This window comes from Lagopus muta, chromosome 1 (assembly GCF_023343835.1).
Source record: "Lagopus muta isolate bLagMut1 chromosome 1, bLagMut1 primary, whole genome shotgun sequence".
Classification (NCBI taxonomy): Eukaryota; Metazoa; Chordata; class Aves; order Galliformes; family Phasianidae; genus Lagopus; species Lagopus muta.
Genome location: NC_064433.1, coordinates 46,494,605 through 46,511,259, shown reverse-complemented (window position 1 = coordinate 46,511,259; position 16,655 = coordinate 46,494,605). Strand labels below are relative to the sequence as shown.

The window sequence follows — 16,655 nt, the reverse complement described above, 5'->3', positions numbered from 1 at the left end:
TTAACTTAGCAGCACAGATTTAAAAATAAACAAAATGCTATGAGAGCACTGTCATATTCAGAATGCATATTGTTTGTGCTCTCAACAGCTACAGAGAAGTAACTATTCTTGGTGTACAGATGTAAGGTACAACAGTACTGGTGGAACTCAATATAGACTTCTATATTTAATGAATTCCTTAATTAATGAAACAATAAATTGTGAGTGAACAGTGTAAAGGAAATAATTTTATACTATTAAAAACAGACATCAAAATAATACTCATTCCACGACTAATAAACAGGTGTTGACAATTGCACTTATTTGATGTAATTCTCTACCACTGAACTGAGAATTACATACATTTTTATTGCTATGGCTAAAAGTTATCTTAAATTTTCCTAAAGAAATGAAGAAAAACCCCAAATTTTATCTCTGCTCACTTAGTCCATCTCTAACACACCCACAAACACTTACTTCTGTTGCTCTTGCATGACATGAAGTTGTTCAAGTTTTGTTTTATGCTCTGCCTCCAATCTATTAAGCATATCTTTTATAACACAAATAAAAGAATTGAACTGGAAAAGAAAAGTACAAGAAGTTTGGATTTTGCAGTGACAGAATTCAGACATATAGCCTAAAAGGTAGTTTCTCACAAAAGGTAGTCACAATGTGAGATAAACTACAGGCTTTTAGATTATTTATAATCTGGCTTCACTATCTTCTGTTAGGTACTTGGCTACAAGCAGAGTGTATACTGAAACAGTGAAAATCATGTATCACTAAAAAAAGGATAACATCACAACAGAAGGGAGACAACTCAGACAAAAAAAAACCAAAGCCACAAACAGATGAATATTACCAGATTAATTCTCAAAAAAAAAAAAAAAAATCCTATTAGGTATCTTATTTCCTAATTATTTCATGCAACTACTACATTTTCACATTATCTACAACATTCACAAGCAAAACTAAGGGAAGAAATACTAAGATTGCATTTTAGCTTTTAATTTCAATTGTAATTATGCTAGTTGTTCACTTCTTTTGAAGGCTATTTGGAAGGTGACAGTATTCACTTTGAAATTTTACACTGCTTTAGTAAAATTGACTGTAAAACAACAACCCTTAGACATACAAAGAGTAATATCAGAAGAGGATTTATTTCATTTTTTACAGTAAAAAGACCTATAGCAACGTATGGGTTTTTCAGTGATAACACTTTAAAACTATTCTCGACCATTTATCAAGTAAAAGCATGCAAAGTATTTCTGTTCCTACCTGATTGAGATTAAGATTATTCTCAATACTAAGAGGAATTAGATGGGGCAATACTCTTCCTGCAAGTTGTTCTTTGGTAATTCCCAGCTTCTTATGAGTAAATGTACATTTGTAAATACCTGCCATAAAACATCAAAATAGAAAGCCTGTTAAATTTTGTAAATAATGTTAAAAAAATTCCAAGTGGAATTTCTTTCTACATGTATAAATCATCTGAATATACACTGGTTTTAAGTTACACAAACTGACAAATAGCAACCAAGAAACCAATCTGCATTAACTAAGCCCCTGTTCTCACCTGGCACTTCAAGAGACCAGGAGTAATTGTCATGCTACCATAACTTCTACCCTGAATGCATTTTACAAAGACTTCTACCTAAAGGTTTGGGGCTGTGTTATACACAGGATCAGAAATCATGAGACATATTTTCTCTGTTCTAAAAATCACTTATAAAGAAAAAGAGAGAATACTGACATGCACAAGTGATACAGCATCAAGCACAGCACTTCTATTGAGTTTCTGGCAGGAGGATTCCTCTGTTTAAACAGTTCCCGTCTGCTGGCAAACACTGAACATACTGGCACAGTAAAGGAAGAAGCTTTCCTCACTTTCCATGGTTAACATTTGAACAGAGCAGTCAGATGGCCGAAGAAGGTACCATGCACAAGATGGAAAGTGTGATTCCAAGAAAAAAGGAACCCTAGTATATTAAATTGCTTTCAGCCCTTCATTTTCAACAGCTGTATTCAACTAGAGTTCAGGAATAATACAATTAAAGTAAAAGATACACTGCCTCTTATTCTCAGACAATAAATGTAAGAGTTAGAAACTAGGAAATTAAGGGAGAGAGAATATCTCTAAATTATTACAGATAGATGCTCTCTTGCTGACTTCAAGCAAATTAAAACAGTTCTCCCATCACATTTGTTACTGTGATGTCACAGCTTAATGAGGGTTATTGTCCAGACAGTTCAACTATCACAAACGGTCATCTGTCTACCTTTTTGCTGCCACTAAGTGAAACAGTCACTGTCCTTCTCACTTGGCCACTCAGTCACACCTCTTTCTTGGTCATTGATCAGCTGGTCTCCTTTAATAGTCAAGCTATTAAAAGTGTACATCCTAAATTGGCCACACACCAGAGTGGTACTAGGAAAGCTTAGCTCAGCACTGGAGGTCTCCCCTTCCAGAAGTAACGAGCCATTAGATTCTCTTAGCTGTTTTGTGAAACCTCACCCAGACTACACTCCATTTTAGTGCAAAGGCAGCAGTGTTTGCTTAAACGTCCAATAAAATGAGTCTGACAAAACCTGCAGTAAAGAGCAGTAGATTTGCACAGCAATGATTTACAGCATCTGACCTGCAAGAGCAGGCAATATTAACACCTTAAAAGCTCCAGCCAAGTGCTCAGCATTTGAAAGCGAACAGATTGCATACTCTTCTGTATCCTCTTCAGCCCAAGGATAGCAGAGCGCTCTGAAGTGCGCTGCGCCTTGACGACTATAAATGTATGTACTAGAGATCAGAAGTACCAGCAATACATAAAGTAAATGAACATGGACATACTTGTGAAGCAGAGACAATTAGTTTTTAATAGACACAATAGCAATATGCTATGGAAATATTATCAATGATTAAACAAACTCTCTGAGATTTACAAAATCAAAAGCATAAGAGACAAAAGTTTAAAGTATTAATTACCTAGAATTCCCATTAGTACTGCAGGCTCCTTGGATGGAATTTGTTGTAGAAAAGGTAGAATATCATCAAGAACGAACCATTTATCTAAGTACTCCAAAATCTTCCCTAAGCAGACCAGTGAGTTTACCCGGACCTAGGAAGCATAAGAATGAAACAAAATCTTAACCATGTGTTTATTTTAGAAGCCACAAAATTCATAAGTAGAGAAGTGGTTCTCAAACTACAGCCACCGTGTCTGAAAATTCAGTACAGTTTGAAACAAACTTTTGTGTCAGGAAAAGAAAACATACAGTTGTACACCGCTCACAAAATCTTGGCTTTTCTGCAGAACAGGCATTACTAGCATATAGTGCTCAGAAACGCACATTAGAAATTGCTATGTTAACAACTTAATGTTGTTAACACTGTTTTAAAAATTCCTAAGTGTAGAAGTAAATTCTTTTGAATTTGAAAAAAAAGAAGAAAACTCAAAAAAAAAAATCTGGGCATGCTGTTTGGGTTTCCTTTGAAAACACAACAGCCACAAAGCCAAAGTAATGAAAGGCAACAACATTTTCTGAGGACCAAGAAGAAGACAAGATTTCAGAATACTTACAGCAAGAGAAGAAGTCTGCAAACATGCAGTTTTAATTCTTGGAATTAGTGAATTTTTCATTGACGGGTAATCTATTAAATTGGCAAATGTGGGAATTATGTTTAGGCAAAGCTCCTATAAAAAAATATTCCACATTAGTTTAATGTTCCACAAAAGTTTAAATATGACTTCCTATTATAAAATTAGTATTAATATTACTCAAGATTGAAATTAGCTTGAAATGTCACCCTAAGCTTTCAGTTTAATGAAATGTTCAAGTGGGTAGACTCATTTAAAAATACCTAAAACAATAAAACAATGTTATGAAGATAGAATTTGGAAAACATATTCAAAAGCGTATTCATACATTTGTAGTAAGATACTCGGATAACAAGAATATCTTGTATTTTCACAAAGCACTTTTGTGTGTGTATGTTTTATTACAAGACAATCACAGTGCATTATTTTTCTACAGAAGTTAAGCAAATTTGAGCAAGCACTATGAATAACATTATGCACCAGAAGAATGACACACTGAAAGATAAATGAGTGTATTTAACCAACAGAAAAAAAAAAAAATTACTCAATTTCAGCCTAATCTGAAGAGGTAAGAGTGATATTTTACTACAGATGGCAAGCAAGTATTTGAGTGACCAAATTACTACTGCAGAGAAATCTCAAGCCACATATGTTTATCCAAAGTCTTCTTTAATTAAAATTATGTTTATCTCCCTCCTCCCACTCGTGAATGTCTAAATGGGCATTAATTCCAATACAAGTTGATTCCACTCACAGAGCAAGCTAATTCCAGTGGAAAATTTGCAAAAATCAAAACAGAAACAGCAAAGTTAGAAATATATAGAAAGCACAAAGAAAAATTAAAATAAGGATATATAAAAATGTCACCAGAAATTGTACTAGCATGATTTTACAGCATATTGTATCTTCCAAGGTAACTGTCAGTACATATCTTCTTACCAGTAGAATCCCGGAACGCCACCCATCACTAACTGGTAGCCACCGGTACCACTAACTGCTGCTGGAACAGGCTGCCCAGAGAGGCTGTGGATGCCCCATCCTTGGAGGTGCTCTAGCCCAGACTGGATGGGGCACTGGGCAGCCTGGTCTAGTATGAAATGGGGAGGTTGGAGGCCCTGCTTGTGGCAGGCGGGTTGGAGATTCATGATCCTTGAGGTCCCCTCCAACCCTGGCCATTCTGTGATTCTGTAAGTTATTGCATGTATGTTTTCTGCAGAGGTAAGACACGATAAAGGTACATTCAACTCTTTGCTATGGTATTTAGTAAGAATTTAGGATGTTGGAGTAACAGTCAAACGGTTACTCTGGAAAATCAGAGAACTAAAGTTTATTTTAATATGCCAAATTGTTCTTAAGTAAAACATTATTCTCTTTCAACATTCAAGTATATTATACAGCTATATTCTTTGGGTTTTTTTCCCCTCATTCAAGTAACCAGACAAAAAGTTAGTATATCTGAAAGAAAGACGAAAGACCTGCTGAGCAATGTTAAATAAAGGCAGCAATTACTATACCTGGATCTGAATTGAAGGTGCTTCCAGGGCTCTATAAACCATTGGTAGAACACTGTTCTTTATTTCATCTGGTGGAGTTTTGGTTAGAAGTAAGTCCATCTTTTGCAGGAAGATCAGTAAAATCTATTAAAAGAAGGACAGTTAGGAAGTTAAAAGGTTAAGTTATGAGTACATCTTTCTGGAGTTAAAAGTGCATTGCACCATAACATTAAAACTTCAGAAGTTTTCTTGTAACTCAGTAAATGTGATCACTTACCATGTTGCTTGCCTGAAGGCATGGAAAACAAAAAAAACTTTGACATATTATTGCATTTTTAAAACAGCGAATACAGATCAAACAAAATATGTCTTCTACACTAATACTTCTGAAATTAGAAATCATAACAGCTGAGAAGGGCATTATTGTTTCTATTTACAACTTTTTGTTTTTTTTAAATTAAAATCAACCATATACACTCTTTAGAGACATCACGTGAAAATGGTAAGCCTCCCCCCAAAAAACAAGGATCAAATGTCTTCAAAGCATTTGATCAGAACTCCACCTAGAAAAGCTGCATTCCATCTAAATCTAAAATCAAAACTGTTACATGATGACATGAATATTACAGTTACTATATGGACATAAAATAGCTTTATTATATTTCATATTGGAAATGTCTATCATAAAAAGAAAAATATCTCAAGCACCAAACAAAACAACACCACAAACTCACAGCACATTTAGCTAAAAAGTAACACTCCAATGGCACATTTGCAAAGTGAGATTCATTTTGGTTAGATTAGCCATCTAAAAGCTAGCTGATAACGGGAATCACTTATCCAAGCTAATTCTCATTTCAGAGAATTCAGAGAACTAATTTTGAAGGGAACCATTTGAATTAAGTAAGACAAGTTTACAGGGACTGACTCTCCATCAATTTCCAACCTCTTTTTAGAAAACAGGTTGGACTAGGTGGAAAAACTGTGATAAACAGTGTCAAATTCATAAAAAGCCAAGTATTTCACTGAAGGAAGTGATTTCAATGTTCAAGTCTTAAAATATGTAGCAATCCACGTTGCTATGGGTCAGATAAATAGAGGCATCAGAGTGTAGAAATGTAAGCATATCAATGTAAATACAAGTTTTCTCCTTTCATTTTCTCTTTGCTACAGGATAGGATAGCACTTCAGGTACCCCACAGTAACTTCAAGACTGTCATATGAACAGTTTAACTAATTATTCCATTTCAAGGTTATAAAATTCCCTCATATTAATGCTGAATAATAATTTCCTCCTTCTGAAATGCAGTAGCCTTCCCATACACATTTGCTTCCTAACTCAGGTGCCTCACAGAAGCCAAGCAATGTGCATTATAGACATCCAAAACATCTTAAGAGAATGTGTGGAAAAAACACTGGCATTCTCACTGTGAGTTAAAAACACACAGGAACTGAAAGTTTGTGCCCTGTACAAAGACATGATGTTCCCAGTCAGACGTGGAATTAAATCTTCTAGCAGCTGTTACTTTTTCCCTTGAATTCCTAGTATATTGACTTTGGAAAAAAGTCCAGTTAGATGAACCTTCCATACTGAAAAGTCCACAGAAGTAAAAGCAGAACAAGCCACTTTGTACTTAAAATATCAACATAAGAGTAATTAAAAATATCAAGATAAGAGTATATAGTAACTAGTAAGCTAAGAAATGTTACAAGTCTGTATTTCAGTTTCTTCTTATTTCCTAAGAAATAAAATAGCTCTAAATGTAATAATATATTTTATAAATACGTATGAGTTTTAAATAGAAAACCCATTACGTTTAAGATAAAACCTAGACATAAAGTTTTTGCAGGAAGGACTGTCCACAAACCTGATGTTACAGGTAGAAAAGCTGAGCATTATCTTTTACGATCAAACAGCAGAAATGAGATGTTTACTGGCTGTGAATTAGACACTTTTTCAAGATAAAAATTAAGATGACGTAAACCTACAATGTACCAAAAGAATGTTAAGAAGTTCCAACTTTATGAGCTATTTTGAGGTAATACAGTTGTCCCCTTTCCCTACTTCCCAGTATAATGGGAGCTCTCTCCTCCAGTTCTTTGAAACTCAGAGGTTAAACACCTACTTGCTCATTCCTACATTTACCTTGGCCCTTCAGTGCATTGCAAACAGCCGCAGTAAGCATTAAAATGAGGTGTGCTAGAAGGAATGCATAGCTACATTTTCACTCCTGATGCACGATGCCTAACCCAGTGACACAGTTCTCAAAAATCATCACACACTATGTTGATAAAAAGGATGCAAATCTTGTGCTCCTTTACTACTTCTATGCAAGTAAACAACAATAACAAAACATATTTTACTTAATCTTTAATGGTAACATTTGTCAAATAAAATGAAACACTTTAAATTTGTGTACAGCCCACAAATAAACACTATTTTATCATCATCAGTAAGCAGCACACTAAAAAGATGTCAAATTTATGACTTTTCCACCTCAAGATCCCAGTACTACCAATCCAGACACAAGAATAAAATCATAGGTTATCAGTAGAATATGTGTAAATACTGTACCATACAACCCTGCTTTGATCTACAATCATGATAGAAAGATTTTAGAATATACTTTCAACAACCAACCAAAGACAAGAGCTGAGTAAAAACTGTTTTCTTTTTGCTATTCTAAATCTCATCTATAAATACAATATAACCTCAGAAAACCCAAGTAAATAGTAGGAATAAAGACTTGGTGAACTTCCTGGAAAAATTCTGTATGAACTGAGGTTGACTACTTGGACGACTACATAGCAAGCTGGACAAGCCATGTGAAGCTGGAAAAGGGAACTAGAACAGTCATTTTTGAGGGAAGAAGCACTGAAGAGAATAACTGTAATCTGAACAACTTTAACATACCTGGATTGGTTCTTGTTGCTTAAAAACAGGACCAAGATCAGGCAGAATGAGCCTGATGTATTCTTCTTTGGTGCATTCCTCAGCAATTAGTAGAACATTAGGCAAGACAAAGGGTACCATATCAGGATTCACAAACTCGGAGGTCAAGCAAGGTAAAATTCGCTGAATTATAACACGCTGAGAGAGAAAGACAAGCATGCATCACATTACACCACGATGCTACTGTGCCAGCTCAACAGCTTTTGCATCAATCTGATATTAACAAAAAGATAAAACTTTCAATTTTGATCTTACTTTCACCATACGTTTAAGCTAATTTACACTGTTCTACTTTTCTTACTTGTCTCTGCTTGCACTCAAGACACAATTTGAGATTACAACAGCTATGAAGGTCAGTAAAAACTTATTAACTGTACAGAAAATAGGACTTTAAGTCACTTACATGAATTACAAAAACTTCATTCTACATCTTTCCTTCAGGAAAAAATTAAAAAGTTTTATCACCCAAGACCTCAGCCTTTCACTACCTCACAACCCACTGAACAAACTCACAAACCTAACATATATCTCTCTGAAAACTCCACGTACATTCTCTAAGTGGGATTCAGCTGACAAAACACAGAAAATTACACTGTGGATGCCTAGGTTAGAGACAGGCAAGCTTAAATGCTTTAAAAATCATTTAAGAGCAAGGGCACAGCCCATCTCCATAATAACATTTTACAGACAGAAAAAAGTGAATATCCTAAAGACAATTTGTGGCTATCTGAAGTTAGCTGAAATACATCCCATCTATGCCCAAATTCTAAGTATCAAGAATTTCTGATCAAAAGAAATAGTTACTCAGTTAAGAAGATGACAATGTTAAATCCGTGTAGTTTACTGTGTAGTTCAAAATTCAATTAAAAAGAAAGAAGTTTAATGCAATGGTTGAAAAGCTCATCTATTCTACCATGCATTAACCTAATACTACTTCTACATCACATACACACACTGTCTTATATAAATATGAGAATACGACAAGAAGAAAAAGTCTAGACACAGTGTCTAGCACTATATAGGAGAAATGTGGAATGACAGACAGTAGCTTTTGAGGTTTCTGGGTTCTGCTAGCACAAGAAAGCATTCAGCCTTCTGAGGGAAGGACACTTTGCATCCTTCAACATTAAAGTACTACCTTGCTATAAAGAAGTTGAAACACTCCTATAAACAAACTGGGAGAAAATAGGGCAAGATGATTTCAAAGAGCTAATGATAGCATCTGAAAAAAAAGGGAAAGCCTTGTAAGCGCAGAGCAGATAATTCCCTTTTAAAGTGAGATGAACTACATAGAGGATATACAAACAATGATTTCATAAGTGAACTAATAGCACATTTTACCATTTCATGTTTCCTGATTTATCAACAGCTGAGGAAAATCTATACATTATTTTCCAACCTTCCTTTCTTTCCTGCTACTCTATTCTGACAATATTGTGGCAGTTTACTATGCCAGGTACAATGCTACATGAAGTTCAGAATTCTAACATTAAGAACGTTAACAGATTTGTATGCATTTTTAAATGATTTCAAGAAGTCATACTTACATACCTTAGGCAGCTTTGGCAGAACCTTTGGTAGTCCTTTAAAAAACTGTGATTTCTGAAGGTTATCCCTTTGAAATAATGAATCAAAATACTGAAGAGTCATTGCTCCTACATCATCAAAGAACGGTATCTAAAAATAAGATCAGTGCTATTAGAAAGCTTACTTACACTCACATAATTGTATGCTTATCCTCTCAGTGTACTATAGTAAACTTCTACAATGGAGTGTCTGCAACCAACAGTTAGAAAAGTAAATATTTACATACTGAGTAGTATAATATTCACAAAGGTTGATCATTAAGACAATTTTTCTAGCATTTTAAATAAGTATCTAAATTAACTGATTGTATGAGAAATTTTTTTTATTTACAAGAAGAAAAAAAAAAAGTAGTAAAAACACAAACTTAAAGTTCTCTAGGAATAAGTATGCTATTTAATATCACGAAGGCCTATCTAAAAGCCTTCTGGGTCTAAGAACCATCCCCAGAATATTATAATGTTTCAATAAGAATTTACATGCAATAGATGTCTGATTACACAAATTTATCTTTGGTGATCATACCTGCTTGTAAAAAGCTACAATGGATAGGATACACGTGATATCCCATGTTTGCATCACTTCAGCTGCAGCTCTAGTTGCCAGAAAAGAGGGTCTGCCTTCTTAAGTTTTGTGTAACAACGTAGTTTTGTGTATATACATATACCAGGCTTATGAACACTGCATTAACAACATGACTGGATTATCCTATTGCCTTGGTAAATCATTAATACTGACATAGCTGCTTCATCATTAATGAAAGACTGATAAAAATGCATGATGAGGATATGTATAATCAATGGATATCAAGATGTTACAATCACAAAATAAACAAGAGAGTTAGGCGAAGTGGACTATGATAACAAGAGAGAATAAATGGAAGGCTTATCCTTATGCCGGGCTCACCACAAAACACCAGAAGGAGGAATCTCCAGAAGAGATCCTTCCCCTCTGGTAGCCAGCTCTTAAATAGGTCTAGGAGAGGTAGAGCCTGGCTCCACCCCTTCCAGCAGCACAGGAGAATTGCCTTCACCTGTGCTCCTCTGGCTGACTCATGGCTCGCCTCAGGTGATCAATCAGAGGTTCAGGCCGTTACTCAGCAGCTCCCATACAGGATAAGACTGTTTTTATCTAAAATCCATCCCTAAATATTCAGCTTTCAGCTAGAAGCTCTACATAGGTTAATTTAACGTCATTAAAAATAGCAAGGTAAATTTTCCCATGCAAAGCTCCATATTAGCTTGCACCATGCTGGCCTTAATTAACTGCTTAACTCACATTTGTTACAATATATATTTAGCCCTAATCTCTATCCTACAATTCAGGAAAGCAATAAAGTAGTGTTGTATTGAGTGATTACTCTAAATTCTGTTTCAGCACACACTTCTTTCATATTAAATGTTAATGTAAGAAGAATGCTTGCCACCAGCTAACAGCATTATTTTCTAAAGTTAGATGGTTTTTTAAAAACATTTCAACCAAAAAGATTAACAGGAATAAAAACAAAACAATCAAACTTCAAAACAGCTCTATTATTTCCATAAATGAAACACTGTTTTCCCTTTTTCCTTTAGCTACCATATTTTTCATAAACTGACCTTAGTCATTTGATCTGCATCTGGTCTGACTGCTGGAGCTACATTTAAGAGTAGCTTTACATGTTCACGCACCTCCTCTGGTATATTCTGGAGAGTACTGGAGCTTAAACGGCTCAGCTGCATAGAAATTTAAGCATATGTTCCATGAAATCAGAAAATCTTGTATACTGGAAGTAGTTATATACATCAGCACTACAATTTGTTTCTCATACTGACTTCTTAAACCAAACCTTTGATACCATTCCCCTCCCACCTTTCACAACCCATTTGCTCCTGATCCCTCATAGTTTTCCTTCTGCTTCCCTACAGCCCGCCCGTGTCCAGTCACATTCTCCTGCTCCCAGCTTCTAATTGTGTTCAGGTTATTGAATAACAGAAAATCAGTATTTTTAAAGATGTGTTATTATCTGAGGTCTTATTTAGATACATAAAAATACTGGTTAAGGCAATAGGCACCCAAAGAAGCTGCAACAAAAGAAACTTGCATATGACCATATTACACCAGTTGTTCCAATTAACTTCATCTGTGAATACTCACAGTCCACAAAGAATGTGAAACAGCTGGTAACTGAATGGCTGCCAATTGATCAAATCACTCTGAACTCCGCAATCTCCAGCAGCCCTATGCTGGTCATACATTGTCTTTTGTTTGGCACTATTTGCCCTAACAGGTAAAGCACTTATGGGATAAGACCTGCATTCAACATAGTTATAATCAGCTGAAAAACAAATCCTCCAGCTGATAAAGTCAGTACAGAAATTTCTCTACACATACTTTCATTTTCCATATTTTGCTTAGGACTTTTTAACTTGTGTCTAAAATATTTAAATTTGCTTTAAAAAAGTGACTTTTCAAATATGAAAATAAATGTATAGTATTCATAAACAGATACCTGATCAAGTTGTCTACTAAAACTTTTATAAATATCCTGTTTGTTGACCTCAAAAATTGGTTTCCCTTTATTAAACACTGCATACATAACAGCTCCTAGAGAGTACATATCACTTGCTGTCTCACAGCTCACAGAGAGAATGTATTCTGGTGCCAGATATTCAGGATTTGGAAGACACAAAGACGGCAAGTTTGGATCCCATTCCTTACAAGGGAACTTGGGCTATAAGAGAACCAACAACAACAAAAAGAACTTATTATGCATTTTATAAAAACTAGCATGAATTTTGAGTAGCAGCAAAAAATAAAGTTTTAATCCCTTCAAATCATGAAACAGAAACGGAGTAAAGCAGAACTGTTAAAAATCAGTGGCTGTAACTCAGTGATCAGTTCATGCAGTAAAATCTGGACATTAGAATTAAGAACTGTAATGCAAATGTAAAAGCACTGCTGTAAGGAGAGGAACATCAACTATGATAGAAATTAATGACTGAACATGCAGGTTAGCAGAATCACATGCACTTTCAGCCTTTGTCTGAAACTTTCACTAGCCTATTCCAAGCCTACTGAGCCAAGTCAGGCTTCTTCTCTGATGATCAAAGGCAGAACTTCAACGCAAACCTGTGCCATACATTCAGACTTTCTGCCAACAAAATACAGAATATTACATAAATGTATTGAAATGCAAGCTCAATAAACTGGTTTCAGACAAAGGTCTGAATATGAAATGCACTAATAAATAAAAATATAAAGTTGGATGCAGTACCTCCTGTTCAGATGGATTTGTTGACTGGATACAAAAATCAAAGCCTGTAATTTTCCATGCTCCACTTTTATTCAAAATTATATTTTCAGGAGTAATATTTCCATGGACCATTTTCACACTGCTATGCAAAAAGGACAAGCCTTCAGAAACCTGTTAATAAAAGATTTCAGGTTAAATATTTCCTAAGATGGATCATACAACATCTACAAAAATTTCTGTCATATCTACAGCCTTATTTCCTGTGGTCATGGTATACTAACACATTAACTAAGAAGCCATTCCTCATCATTGATTTTGGGCTGTTTTAAAAATTATGTAGGAAGGAAATTCAATACAGATGTGGGTAAGCAGCAGGTGAGATTACTAACACTGATCAACTACCAAAGCAAAAGAACAAGAATGTTTTTTGATGTTGAACAAAATTTCCACCAAATATAATCTGGAAGCTATTGTTCCTCCATAGAAGGTAAAGAAAAGATTCGTGTACAGGAGAGACAGTTGTAGAACTGACATTCATACAGAATACGAAAATTAATTCATTTCTTAATTTTCCATATCAGAATAACCAAAAATAGCAGCAACTTACAGAGCCTCCAGTATTCACCTTCTCTTATATTTACAATGTTCAGGTCACTATCATCTTTCTCTTCACAATTATTTGATTTACTATACACAAACATGGCATTTATAAAACAACTATTAATAATAACAGCACATGAAAATAATAAAAATGTCACACCTGAAGCAGACCATATTTAGTCTCCACATCATAAAGCTTGTATTCTTTAATGTCAGATGGTACAGGAGAAGGTAGGTTGTCCCAGCTGCCAAGAACATTAGCTAAACTTGCACACACTGGTTCTGTACAAAAAGCCAAGCAATCTCTAAAGAGAAAATAGATTAAAAAAATGTTTTTTATAAATAATGTAATGCAGCACATCTTGGCCTGGAGCAACCAGGAAGGCATAGCGTTATACATTAGCAGAGACTCTGTGTTACCTAAAAACATATTTTATTTCAGGCTTCTAATCATTAAATGAGAGATTTTATATATGCATATATCTATGTGAAATGAAAAAAAAATTATAGTATAGAAATCAGCTTAAGTCACTGTATTCTCTAACATCAACATATATCACTCACTGTGCACACAGCACTTCACTAAAGGTTTAAGAAAACTATACTTTTTCCTGCCCTGATCCAAGAAAAGCAAATATTTCTTACTACCATTAAACCCTGTAAAATCAGACTGTTAGCTGTGCCTAAAATTGCTACGCCCCTTGACTGAAGCAGTGCTTCATGTAGTCAGACAGTAATCAGAGACGCACATAACTATGCTTGTTGTATGAACTGCTTCTCCAGTTAATTTATCTACTGCTTTATTCCTGTACAATAGGTCTTTTTAACGTTTCTGTGGTAGCACTGTTTGAAAAGCACAGATGAAGCACAAAGAGCGGAGTGGTTGTAACACTGTGCTCCAGAAAGTCAAATCTTCAAGTCCTGAAAACAGCACGTCACAGTTTTACAAGCTTCATGTATAAAAAGATCAACTTGTCTTATATATTCCCACACTTCACCCTGTTCTGAACAATACTGGAAGCTATAGTCTGTTTTTTATTTCTGTGTGGATGGTAGCATATATATCCGGTCTAAGAATGAATATGTTCCATGCAAACACATTGTGTTCAAACACTGCACCAGCATGAACACAGAAAACCAAGACTGCATAACACAAGATATTTTTGTGAGTAATAACACTACTGGCAAGAAGGCAGAAGCCTAACCTTTTGTTTATTCCTTTAAAATAATCACAGAAGACAAAATGTTCCAGCATGAATCTATCACAAAGTTTTTATATATCTCTGTAGATTAACACACTGGCTCTGTGAGGTAAAAGAAGGTTGATGAAACATACAACACTCATTAATCATCCAGACTAAGAGTGACTTCTGATGCCTTCCTGAAGGAAAAAAAGAAAATCAAAATCCACTGATTCATAAGCCTCACCTAACCTGACTGAACTGTAATTGCTTCACCACCTTCATACCATTCTGTAGACAACATCTCCTCCACTTCTCTGTTAACACAGCTAGCGCTACAAACCTCATTTTTTGATTAATCACCAGGAGGAATCAAAGCACAGAAAGACAAAGATCTTCATTTTTAATCTTATTTCAGCTTTACTATGGAGCTTCTCCATTTAGTTACAGTTAAGGCACTGATGGCAGAAAATACTTACAAAACAGTTATTTGATATTTTCACAACATAAACACTCCAATTGCTGTTGCTTTGAGGGAATAGAAAGATGTTTGGTCTTTTACTTCAGGAGTTAATTAATTAAGGTGCCACATAAGAATTATGGAAGGATAGGGCAAATCTAATTAAAGCAATTTAGTATTGTAGGAGCTGTTATCTGCCATGCAGTGCATCCTCTTTACCAGTTCCCTGAATAATATCAAAATGACATTCTGAGTAACAAAATAAAAAGAAAACAAGTTATCAAGAAAAGTAATGGCCAAACACACATATGCTTTGGGAAAAACACCAACAGATGGAGTGTCTATGAAATTAAATATCTGGAACCCTTCATTCTTTGTGAATGGTTTTACAATTTGGCTTTTCCATGCCTTTCTGTTACTGGAAACCAAAACAAGTTGTAAGTAAATATACGTTATATTAAATGTTTAGTATGACTAAAAATATACACTGCATACATTATATAAATGCATGTAAAATTTACCACTAACAAAATATTTATAATCAACATAATTATGCTGAATACCAATTACATGAAACAGAAGCTAGCTACATACTGGGATCCAAATGGCATGGCCTGGAAACATCTACCTGGTGCAGATACACCAAAAGCATTCTTTTGCACCACACCACACAAAAAGAACAAATTGTGCAAGCAATTTCAGCATAACTGTATGTTACTTTGGATCCACCAAAAAAAGACCAGCCCAGAAGGAGCCCCCTACAGATGTCTTCAAAAAATAAGCACTCTGCAAGCACCTTCTTCTAGTCTAAAAATATTGTCAGTCTTACGGTACACTTGTACACAGATATATACACAGTCTAAGGAAGTTTTCCTTTCATGAACCCCACAAATCTATTGCTCCAGTTTCTGGCACAGCAAGCAGCTGGGCAGGTTTGCTCATAGTGATGGCCCTACAAAGAGCTTATTGAGTATGAACAGTATTCAGACCAAAGCAGAGTGTTACTGAAAATTCATCAGAAAGGACTCTGACCAAATTGCAAGATCAATTTTACTCAAAAGGCTTAAATTGTTTGCAGGAAAAAATACCAAAGCTTCCTTATGTCTCCAAGGTATGAATCTTACCATCTTCTTCTTAAGTGTAGAATTTAGGAAAAAATACAAGGTTTCTGGCTCAGCTGAAACACCATTCACTTAAAACCAAGGTTTTAAGTGAAAACCTTGAGGTATACCCTGGTATATACAACTCATCTACATAAACAATGACTAAGACAACCATAGGCCATGAAATTGGTTATGATTTACTACTGTACAATATTGACAGTTCTGTTCAATTAGCAATCCATCTTAGGCTTATACAAGGAGCATACTAAACCAAATGACTTTAGAACAGGAGGAAAGATATATATGAATATGCAGTTGTCATTTGATCCAATAAATCTTTCCCAAAGTAGGCACTGCAGAGATAAAGAAGTATTCCCATGGCTTTCTCAGCAACTAGAAACCAGTGTCTTTGGAAATGTGCAGGTTAACAGACAGAAGAAAAAGTGGACAAGTTTGAAAGGCAATGTACATGAA

The 16,655-nt window shown here is 35.1% G+C and overlaps 1 protein-coding gene across 1 annotated transcript in view; it reads right to left on the bottom strand.

Annotated features, from left to right (window-relative positions):
- The window catches only part of SCYL2 (SCY1 like pseudokinase 2), a 35,502-nt gene that overhangs the window by 8,024 nt on the left and 10,823 nt on the right, over positions 1 to 16,655 (bottom strand). The window contains exons 4-14 of the mRNA XM_048956889.1: positions 13,598 to 13,742; positions 12,859 to 13,008; positions 12,094 to 12,315; positions 11,201 to 11,317; positions 9,570 to 9,695; positions 7,980 to 8,156; positions 5,087 to 5,209; positions 3,555 to 3,668; positions 2,960 to 3,092; positions 1,258 to 1,376; positions 457 to 557 (exon numbers count right to left, since the gene is read on the bottom strand). Coding sequence (XP_048812846.1) covers positions 457 to 557; positions 1,258 to 1,376; positions 2,960 to 3,092; positions 3,555 to 3,668; positions 5,087 to 5,209; positions 7,980 to 8,156; positions 9,570 to 9,695; positions 11,201 to 11,317; positions 12,094 to 12,315; positions 12,859 to 13,008; positions 13,598 to 13,742 — 1,527 coding nt within the window. The remainder of the gene's footprint in view (positions 1 to 456; positions 558 to 1,257; positions 1,377 to 2,959; positions 3,093 to 3,554; positions 3,669 to 5,086; positions 5,210 to 7,979; positions 8,157 to 9,569; positions 9,696 to 11,200; positions 11,318 to 12,093; positions 12,316 to 12,858; positions 13,009 to 13,597; positions 13,743 to 16,655) is intronic.